This window comes from Lycorma delicatula, chromosome 9 (genome assembly GCF_047948215.1).
Source record: "Lycorma delicatula isolate Av1 chromosome 9, ASM4794821v1, whole genome shotgun sequence".
Classification (NCBI taxonomy): domain Eukaryota; kingdom Metazoa; phylum Arthropoda; class Insecta; order Hemiptera; family Fulgoridae; genus Lycorma; species Lycorma delicatula.
This window is the reverse complement of record NC_134463.1, coordinates 36407325-36419544: the sequence shown is the minus strand read 5'-3', so window position 1 is coordinate 36419544 and position 12220 is coordinate 36407325. Positions and strand designations below refer to the sequence as shown.

The window sequence follows — 12220 nt, the reverse complement described above, 5'->3', positions numbered from 1 at the left end:
CTAAACAGGAAAAAGAAAGAAAGGTGTTATTGGTTACGCAAATAGCTTGGAAATCTTGCTGCAGATAAAAAAATTTTGTTATTAAAGAATCCTACATTTATGAGTGGAGAATTAAATAAAACGAATTTCTCGTAGCCAATACAAACAAACAAGGGAACATTTCATGGAAAAACGCAAAATATCCGGAAATAGAAGAAACGTTGCAGCGTATGTGTGGAATGTACGTCAGCCTGGATATGTGATTTCTACAGAAATGTTTCCGATGAAATCCCTGGAACTGGCCGATGAATTACATATTAGTAAGAATGAATTTAAAGTTAATCTTAACTGTTTACGTCATTTTCTTTGCAAACATAGTTTTTGCTATTCGAAGAAGGACGACTATAATACAACGGCTATCATAAGCATATGAAGATAAACGGACAAATTTTCAAAATAAGTCAAAAAATTTATGAGAAAGGAACAATTTTATTTCTTTGATGAAATGTAGGAATGCAGACCAGACACCATTGACTTTTGAAAATTCATCTACAACACGAAATGAAGTGTAATACAAAGAGTGTTGGTTAGATAAGTACTATTTATAAGATAAGAACTGCCTGTTACGAAAAACAACGTTGTACCGTCCGTTAATGACAATACTTTTTGACGGGAAATAATTAACTTCATATTTAATTATTAAAAGAAAAATCTACCGAAAAGTGAAAATTTTCCACCCGATATTGTCGAAAAAGAACAAGAAAAGGGATGGATGAATAATGAGTTAGTACTGGATTGGGTGAAATGCAGCTGGAACCATGATCAGGGACGGTTTATTATGAAAACCTTCCATATATGTAACGTACAGTGTTAGGGTCAGATGACCGATGATGTAAAGCGAAGAGTAATTTCGAAAAAGTGTAAACAGTTTATTTTTCTTGGTGGAACGATATCTATTCTTCAACCTCTATCTATATATCTGCGTAAATCGATGATTTAAAACCAAACTCCGTAATCAGTACAAAAACTGGATGGCACACGTGACAAATCTGGTAAAATTAAAAAAAACCGTCTGTTACAGATTAGTAAATAGATTTCTACTGCTCGGTCAGAAGTACCGGAAAATTTGATTAACTAATCGTTCAAGAAATGATGTAATTCGTACGCTTTCGAGGATGATTATTTATGGTTAAATGATTACGAAAATAATTGCAATTCTACGGATGACGGAAACTGGAGCAGTGATGAGAGTAATTGTGAGTAATTTGTATGCTTTTAATTAAATATTTAGATTTGATACCGATTTGCTTATATTATAACAAATACTGTTATACGTTCAAACTTCTATGGTGATTTTGATAAAATATACTTTTTTTTCTACTTGAGAGCACGTGAACATGGATATAATAGATACTATTATAAAACGATAGATGGTACGGGTAAATTTTTTAGAACGATGAACATAAATTATTTATTTACGATCTAGTATATTTAACAGAAATGTTTAAATATTTTGTTAAAAATATAACTCGTAGATAGATACGGTTTCGTATAGGGGAAAAATTCATCCGACTGATTTAAAAAAAAAACAATATATTTACAAATATGTGCCTAACTACAATATTTAATAGAATTATATTCTCTGATAACCCGAACAAATATTTGTTTAATACTGTGTTTTCTTTAATCTCTTTGGCACAGTTAAACCCAAGTTTTATTAATTTTAATGAAATAATACATTTTTCGGAAATTAAAAAAAAAATAAATCTCTTTAAATATTTTGCAAAAACGTATACATTTTTTTTCATTAAAAGTTAGTACGATACGCGTACTAAATTATTACTGTTGTAACATTTATATATATATTTATATATATAAAACACCTGAAGTATAAGCTGTAATTATCAGAATTGCTTTCACTGAGAATAATGATTAAGTTTTTAACAAATTATTCTGGTTAATCCACCGGGTGGGTGTAGTAGTAATTGTTATTATTATTTAATATTTTTTAGTGATCGTTGAGAAAAGTTCACGTTTCGAAAACTTATGGATATAACGTATAACATTCTGAGCCAAATGAGCAAACATTTCAATTTATTTATTTAATTGACGTATACCGAGCTAAACTTACAGATTTCTCAAGCGACGACTGAGTTCCTTAAGAGGCTTATTGTGCAGATCATACAACAATTTTCTAAGATCCAAACAACTAAAGGTTAAACTCTCAAATTGTCTTAGCGCTACGTAGGCCTAGCCCTAAAACCACCGGGTTGGTCTAGTGGTAAACGCGTCTTCCCAAATCAGCTGATTTCGAAGTCGAGAGTTCCAACGTTCAAATCTTACTAAAGGCAGTTACTTTTATATGGATTTGATTACTAGATCGTGGATACCGGTGTTCTTTGGTGGTTGGGTTTCAATTAACCACACATGTCACAAATGATCGACCTGAGACTGGAGAAGACTACACTTCACTTACTCATACGTATTATCTTCATTCATCCTTTAAAGTAAAACCTAACGGTGGTTCCCGGAGGCTAAACTGTCGTTTTTAATATTAACTAAAGTAATAATTGTATTATTTGTATACCCATATAACACGCATTTTCATGGGCTTGGCAATCCATGTTCGGCTCAATATAGAAGCAAACGAGCTAATCCTTCATTTTCCACTTTGCCTGTAAAGCTAGACAATGAATATTTTTTTTAATTTTTAACAATGACTATGCTACTTCTGCAGGTTGACTAATACCACATGTCAGGTTATCTACTATATTTAATTACTTAAAGAATTATATTTGTGTAATGATATTTATGTATATAATTGCATATACATTTTTTCTTTCCCGCCGAATCGGATTCCACAGTGAAGCATAACACAATCTGGGGGAGTGTCCTTTTATAAGCCGACTGGATCTTATCTACTAAAGCCTGCCTCTAACTCCCAGAGTATGGTTACCAGGCCCGACTACGTCATTCCTGTTCCCCCACCCTAGGAGCCAGGACTCGGTCTTTATGCCTTGTTCACCTCAAACGAGAACACCCAAAAGAGCATTCTCGCCGGGACTACGGTCTTTTCTACAAGAGGACGAGAGAGTCCCCGTGCCTCATCACTACTACCCATCTGTGCATGCACAAACGAATAGCAGCTGAGCAGGGAGCTGTCCCTCATCCCCTAGTTGCAGCCCTATCCTTCTGTTTAAAATATGGATATGTTTATCCGTGTGATAAAATCAGATATAGCACAGAATTGTACCTCATTCGCCAACATACGGCCCACGATACTCTTCACCGTAAGTGGCCCAGTAATCAACTCACATTGCAAGAACTCCCTGTCCCAGGTCCGACAGGCAAACACGTCATGCTCCGGAGTGCCGAGCTCCTCGTAGGATAAACAAAGGGGTCATCAGCCCGCTGTCGTGCATTCAAATATTCCCGGAACACGCCGTGGTCAGAGAGGAACTGGGTCAACCAATAGGAGATCTCGCCAAACTTACGGCTGACCCGTGGCTTCACCTGCGGAATCAGGTGGTGCATCCATACATTTAAAGTAATTGGTTATAACTAATTAACAATTAAGTAATTGTATTTTACATAACCATGAATAATTTAAAGAACAATTACTTGAGAGACCAACCGACGAATTTTCGCGGGAACCAAATGACCGATTTCTTTCAAATTTGTAGGATACATTCGTGTTATCCAAAAGAAAGATTTTAAGCCACACATCGAGACCCTAGAGGCCCCTTGGGGGAGGGGTTGTTAAAGATATTTATTAAAGAAAAATAATTAAACCTTTCATTTAATTATATTTCTCTTGCCATGGGAATAGAAGTATAATGAGATAAAAGATTTTATATTTTTTTCTTTAATGAATATTCGAAAAATATTCACAACTATGAGGATAAAAAACAAGTTGGGGATCAAAGAGGTGGAGCCCCCTGACCGGTTAATATATACATATATATATATATATATATATATATATATATATTTTAAGGTCCTTTTTTTGTTTTAAATTTGTATTTCATTTATTTCATTACGACTAATGATTATATTTAACAATCGAAATATGCATCTTATTAGCGTTTCAGTTCAAACGACCTTTAAGGTCTATCATTCAGTGTTTTTGTTATTTTATTCAAAAAACGATCAACGTAGTAGATTTTTAAAAAGTAAATACATAACCTTCTAGAAAAAAAAAATTACGTCGTTAATTCTTGGATGTATGCCATTCAAATAGACAAGATTAACAAAGAATGAAATTTATATTGTTTAAACTAATTAAAAAATAGTAAAACAAAGCCAAATTAATATTTTTTCAAATGTTTGAATAAGTGATAAATTTTAGGGTAATAAATAAATATTAACAATAGTGATAGTGCAAGACAGTAACTGTCAACAAAAATTAATATGATTTGATTAATGTTTTGTAAGAGTTATATAAAACTTAGTGTTGACATATAAGGATAATTATTTTAATTGTTTAATGCAAAATGATTTATACAACTATATATAGTCTTATTATATGACAGGATTTATTGAATTATTTTATATTAAAATCTCCTTATATAATTATTTTTCTATTTTAATAATAAATTTTAATTTTTTATAATAATGCTGAATATATACCTTTTATTTTACAATACAGGTTATTAATCTATAATTAAATGCATTTGGGTCGAATAATCTTTCTTAAATAATTTTTCGGTACGAGATCATGACCAAACACCCAAGGGACCTTCATGAGAGAATAACTCAAAACCTTTAATGGAAATGGAAATTGTATAACACATCGTTTTAAAACTAATTATAAAAAACAAATTAACGTATAAAACTTTGGATTCTGACAGTTCTAACACGACAACCTTTTTGGTACTTATTATATGTTAAATCTTTTATGAAATAATTACACCTAAATAATTCTAAATTTATTAAAAAGAAACATATTTGTAGAAACCTATTCATTGGAAATCTCTTTTAAAATCCCATTATAAAATGATTTGAAATTAATCTTACGATGAATTAACGTTTAACAGGCAGATAGTTATACTCCTAACAATGATTTAGTAAGTTTTATACAAAATTATATTAAAGAAAATAATATCATTTTTGTTTTCATATATTTTTGAGTTTCTGTAATTTTACCACTTATTTTTTACATTAGTAAAATATACATGGGTAAATAATGAGAAATTGTTAAAGTACAGTATTTATTCAACTAAAGTTATAAAAATATCTTGTAATCTGACTAATCGATTTTTTAAGAATTTATCCGTCAACAATTTGTTTGGGCAACTGTTGGTAATATTTTTAAAGTGTTTTATTGAGGATATATATATATATATAATCATAAAAGGTAATACAACAATAGTGTACTAATAGGAATCATTGAAAGTTTTTATTTTAATTCATTATGTTATTTTTTTTATTAAAATATATTTTTGTTATTAAAAAAATCCATCTATATTTATATTACACAAAAAAATGTAATTAAAACCTTACGAAATTAAATCTATTAATAAATAAATTGTATATTTATATATGAAGCTCTAATTACGTTAATTTTATAGAGTTGTGCAATACGTAAAAACGGAAAAAACAAAAATATAATATACAAAACCGATAAATGAGGTTATAGATTGTTTTAAAAATGAAGTTAAAATTGAATTCCTGATAATGAAACGTGATATCTACCCTTTGAAGGGAGAAATTGCTTTACAGTAATAAAAACCAAATTCTCATATCGAAAAATAGGTTTTTTTATGTATGAGCATTTGATCAATTTTATTTTTTACATTCTTTCATTATTGAGCAGGAGGTTTTGAAGACAACTTTTGAAATTACCTATGAAAAACATTAAATGGCTGCCATTTTGGTTGTAGTTGTCGTAGCGCAAATTTTATTTTTACATCAAAATTTTTGGTTTTTCAATGACCCTTTAAAATGATTTGTCACAACCCTACCCTTTTTGAGTTGCCCTCCTTGGATTTGGGTGCTTGACTATGGCAGTTTCATAACAAAAATTGATGGTTCAAGGTATGAGAGTATTTAATTAATATATATATATATGAATCCGTTTTTTTAATACTTTAATCGGATAAAGGTTTGTATGAGTTTCAAAAAATTTTACTTTCTATCGAGGAGAAAATTTCTTCTCGTGCAGTCAGATAAAAAATAATTTTATTATTTCTTTGTCTCATTGAAAAACTGAAGCCTATATTTAAATGACCTTTAAAAAGTTTTAACTAAATATATAGTTGAAATTATATATTTTTTAATTTAACACGTTTTGACCTTTAAATCATAATTAGTTTGTACTTATTTTTGATGATTTTACACATAATTAAAATTAGAATTCAGAATATTATGATGACACATTTGAACATTTTAAAGTATAGAATTAAATTAAATTCTTTCTGATAAATATTTTTAATCCAATTTTATTCCTTAGATATAAAATTTTTTTTTTTCTGATGTTAATCTGGAGTCTTTATGCGAAAGGTAGATAATTATTTTTTCATGAATAATGTAAAAAAATAAAGAAATAATAATAATACTCGTAATAGAGAACAGAATAACTTGTCTAATTAATTATTCTAAAAAAACTTTTAAAAATCGACGGGTTAGAAAATCAAGTAAATTTTTTAAAATTTTTCATCCACTTAAAAATTCATAATTTATACAATTGAATATCATTATTACTTTCTAGAAGTATTGTAATTGCGAAAAATGTCGGTTTTCAGATCTTAACGGAATCATCCATTTTGACCATCCCTGACTCCATTTTGACTAGTTTAGGAGTTACGTCTGTACATATGTATATATCTCGCATAACTCAAAAACGATTAGCCGTAGGATGTTGAAATTTTGGATTTAGGACTGTCTTAACATCTTGTTGTGCACCTCCCCTTTTAATTGCAATCGACTGGACGAAAAGTGTCCAAAAAAGCCCAAATTACAAACAATGTGGATTCTGGACATTTTCTTAACTGCAATAATAAGCCCTAATTGAAAGCTTTTCAAGCACATGTCATAAGTGGTTCTTATTTTCATTGGTTCCAAAGTTATAGCCAAGTAAAATTTTAAGTAATGAAATATTTGGATCTTACAAGGGAATCATATATATATAGGTTACACATCAGTTCGAATCCGACTTCATTTCCTTTTTTTAACCTTTCTCTTTTTCTTAATTTAAATATATTGATTTATTAATAATTATTAATCTTTGATTGTAAAAAAGAAATTACAGTAAATAATAATTCAACAATAACAATAAAAAAAAAATCAGAAGTTATTAGTGAAATAAAATTTTATGTACTTTTAAAAATGTGTATATATAATTTAATAGGCTTAGAAGGAAGTCATGTGGTGATCACATCAGATTTTCTTTTTAATCTGTAAAATTATATTTGAAATCGCTTTTTATTAAGAAAAAAAAATAAACAAAAAAAATTCCGGCCGTAAAAATAAATAAAAATCATTTGCAAGAAAGAAAAAGTTTAGAAATTTTAGTTTTGATAAAACAAAAAAAGGAAAATCTAAAAATGATGTCTAATTAACTACCTTTTTGGTAGATATAAAGGTATTGTAGTAATATATATGTTTTTAGCCAAATGTTTCTAAAATGTTGCGTAAAAATAATTGAAAAAGAAAAGAATGATTTCAGAGTAAAAGTATAACGTCATAAAAATACGCCATAAATTTAGCCCACGATGTCAAAAAAAAAAATCTACATTTTCTCTAAATGACTAGGTGATTTATCGTTTAAAGAAAAAAAAAAATTTTACCAAACTTATTACAGGATCACTAGAAGATATTCCTTACGAAAAAAAGGATTTCGAAATCTGTGCGTTTGGTTTTGAGTAAAATTGGAAAAAACGTGATTTTAACTGAAAACTTCATTTTTTAAAAGTAATTAACACCATACAGTAAAAAACTAGCCACAAGAAATATAAATTTAGTAGAATAAGAATTAGTTTTTGTTAAAAATAAAAAAATAAAAATAAATGAATTGCATTAACGGGGTAATATTTTTATTTCATTACGATCTACAATGATTTAAAAAAAAAATTAAAAAAAATATATTACCTTGAAATAACGATTCACCTCGATTAGATATCATTATTGTATACAACCGGAAATATGTACTTACATACGTAATTAAGTGCTTTTCCATAAGGGCAATCAATTAACAAACAATACTACATAAGTATGTCATTTCAATATTTAAAAATCTAGTATTTTTCAATGACTCATGAAAAATATTTTTTATTATATCACATGTAACTTGCAATTACATAATTTTTACTTTGAAATTTTAAATTAGTGACTTAATGTAATTAAATTAACTCAAACTATAATCAGTATAATACTGATATTATAACAGATTCTGAATAATTTGTAAAAACAGCCTATTCTAAAAATTTCGCAGAATAATATGACAAATCATTTTATTGACCCCTGAGTCATTCATTGTTGATCGAGGCGGAGTGGTAGCGTGACGGCTTTTCATCTAGGGGTCCCGGGTTTTCTAATTCCGGTCAGGTATGGCATTTTTCATACGCCAAAAAATTCCATTTCCATATTCCCACGTTTTTATAAGCGTTCTTTCGTAATTAATTCATCAGTTAATATTTTTTTTTGCAATAGAGATACATCAAAAAAAATCATATCAACTGATGGAATAAAACTATTTAAAACCTTGCAAAAATGCTACGTAACTTTCCGAAATATTTTTACGGTTTAAATTTTCACCCTTTCCCTCATATATAAATTATAAAAATTATTATTATATTCTTCATTTTATGTATTTTTATTTCTTCTATATTAATTTCTTTATTTAATCATTGATAATAATATTTATAATAATACAAATTGTAACACCTTTTTTTTTGTTAAACCCATAAAAAAAACTAGCCCTTGGCTAATATTATGTAATACTAACAAATATACTTTGCTAATGAAATCTGAAAACTGCTTCTGTCTCGATAATTTTTCATTAAAAAAAGAAGTAAATAAGCCTAAATAAACACATTTTTAATCAACAGGTTGAACAGTCAAATTACAAAAAAAATTATAAAAATTCATTTTTAGAGTCGGAAACGGTAATTTTATAAATATAATTTTGAAAAATTTTCAGTTTTGTTTAACTTCAGTAATATTTTTGTAAGTATTATATCTTTATCTATAAAATACGGTTGTATAAGTTTTATAACATACAGGCTTATCAGACCAGGATGTGTTGTTAACGTATTGTATGGTATTATTTAATTTGATCGAATTTCGTTAATAAAAATGATAAATATTAATTTTCGATAACGCAACTGAACATTAAATGTACATTGAATGAAAGAAAATATTTAGTCTAAAAAGTTTAATGAGAAAAATATATTTTACAGGAATTTTTATAAAAAAATAAAATAATCTCTTCAAAAAATTAAATTATAATTGTAAAAATACTACTTATGATTCTCTCAAAATAGCTTTAAGCGCAAATAAATTTCTGGTTTTATTTTCGTTGATGTGAGGACAGAGCTAATTACCGAAAGCCGATGATAACCCATAACATATTGTTTAGGAATATAATTAATTTTAACAATAGATTATTATTATTATCATTATTATTTCAACAAGTTATCTATATAAGTAAACATTTTATAAAGATCTATATGTGATCTATACATAAATCAAAGAGATTATTATATATATGTAATTATTATAATTATATTTATTTTTTTTTTTTATGAAGTAAATTATGATTCTGGTTTTAATTGGTGGTATCCAACTTGAAATTATTGCCAAGACATTGCTGTATTTGCTTGAACGATAAATTAACAAAATCAAATGATCTTTTTTTACTTTCCGGACAATATCTACACCGTAAGGGAAAATATAATGATCGGTCAAACTTTGGGTGTGTAGAGGTTTTTATAAATCTTAAGTTTTCATAACTCTTTCTAACCTAAAGATTGAAAAATTTGGAGTATATGTATATGGGGTTACGTAAATATCTTGGCCTCTATTTTGACAAATATTTCCGGACTCCCTAACATTTGTAATTTGGCTCAATTAGTTCTATGTGTGGAGCATCGATAATTTTTAACTTATTCCGACAAACGGGTGTAGGATTTGTCGTCTTTTAAAGATTTCAAGCTTTTGTCGAGACATTATAGGAACTTGTAATTCATTAGAATGGTAATACTATATAAGTTACATACAGTCGTGAAATTGTCCCCTACATAAATTGTGTGACTATATACAATTGGGGGGGGGGGGGATTATCCCCCAACAAAATAAATAGTTTTAAAATTTTTCTTAATATTTCTAAACCAGCTTAATAATTAAATACCAAATTAGGCTTAAGTATTTCTGTGCATGATATCTTAATTAAATTTCAGACTCTTACAAAAATGATGCAATTTTACATCTTAATAGTTTTTTCTTCAAGTATCATTCAAGATATTTTTTTTTATTAAATCACGAAAATTAATTTAAATGTTTCTTTATAAGGAAATGGTACAATTGGATATTAATTTTAAGGATTCTGGAACCCTAACAAGCAAAATGGGTAAAACGGGACCAGATTTAAAAAAATAATAATAATTTCATGTCTTTAAAAAATCGTTTTATTTTGTATTTTTAATTAATTTGATCGATTTAAAATAAGAAATTCTTGCATAAAAATTTATTAAAAGCTGGGAAAGTTATATACAGTTTTTAGCCAGTATATCTTTTCTTTTAGATTTTTAAGAAAAGATGTTTTGCATAGATTTTATATGGAGGCCATCCTTAATTCAAAAAAATGTACAAAATTAGTTAGTTATATTTACCGAGACGGAATGAATTTTTTTTTTAAATAAAAATTTCATTTCTTTATGTAAAAAAAAATGATTAAAATATCTATATAATTGTTTTTCTTTATTTATTTATTTTTGATCATATTTACTCATTAAAAAATAAAATACCGACTTTTTGTTGCGTAGTTAAAAATGTGCGTTTATAAATATTTATTTGTTTTTTGTTATCACCTTGATGCCTTTCTTCATTCGTTCATGATTATGGTTATTTTTTAATTTTGGAAGAACTTTTAATAAATACTAAGTTTATATTATTTTAAATAGTGTAAAAATTGATAATTAATAAACATCGAAAATTACAGTAATAAAATAAAATTTAAAAATTTGGTTGAAATCGTTTTTAGAACCTTTAGCATAGGATTCTCATTTCAGTTAATAATTGAATAATTCGTTTTCAGCCCTTATATACAATAAATCTCAAAATTATCGTAAAAATAAATAAAAAAATAATTAAAAATTTCAAAACACTTACCTTTATTATTAAATATTTTCTTGCTGATAAATTCCTCCGATACAAAAACATTAAATACTTTATTGGAAGAAATATTTAATGATATAGAAGTCGTCATTATTTATTGTATATATCCGTGACCCTGTGTTTTTTAATCTATCAGTCGATTTTTGTTTTTCATTTAACGAAAAATCTTTACACTGTATTTTTAAAAAGATATTTAAATCATTAAAAATTATTCACTTACAATCTTTAATACACTCACTTAAAACACCGAAAATTATAAAGTATCTTTTAAATTTCAATCATTTTATAAATTATATATTTTTGTTTTTAATTAATAAAAAAATAAATAAAAATAATAATAATCTAAGTTATTTTAAAATTTAATACGAGTTGATGAATCATACAACGTATCAATGTCAAATAATTTATGAAGCAACTCCAATGTTATAATACTGTCAGGGCGGTAAGATAAATTGTATACTGGAAGGAGACAAATGACGACAATGAGCTATTGACTATTGGTAACGTGGTAGGAGAATAAAAAGAGGTGGTATATGGAAGAGTAAATCTATATTAAAAGAGTGAAAGAGACAAAGAAATAATGAGGCAGAGGAAAATAACAGTATGAGTGGGAAAGGTTTTGCATCGGGGTGGGTAGAAGGGAAGAATTGAATGCTAAAAAAGGAAAAGAGGAGAAATAATAAAATGTGTCGCAGCAAAATTTCCTAGAAATGATTTAAATTTGACACCCCCTCTTTTTAACAGTATGTTCTCAATTTATACGTATTCGTTTTATTAAATTTACTTTCCTATTATATATTTGGTATTTTATGATATATATTTCTTTTATGAGAATTTATTAAGTTTGCTGAAATATAAAATTTATAAGTGTAGGTGGGATTGAGAAATATAAATTAATTTACTTGTG

General features: G+C 27.3%; 1 protein-coding gene across 1 annotated transcript in view; it reads right to left on the bottom strand.

The window, feature by feature from the left end:
* Positions 1-11435, bottom strand: part of LOC142330614 (suppressor of cytokine signaling 2-like) — a 108684-nt gene extending 97249 nt beyond the window's left edge. Inside the window, exon 1 of the mRNA XM_075376017.1 lies at positions 11308-11435. Coding sequence (XP_075232132.1) covers positions 11308-11404 — 97 coding nt within the window. The 5' untranslated portion in view covers positions 11405-11435. The remainder of the gene's footprint in view (positions 1-11307) is intronic.
* Between the last annotated feature and the right edge of the window lie 785 nt (positions 11436-12220).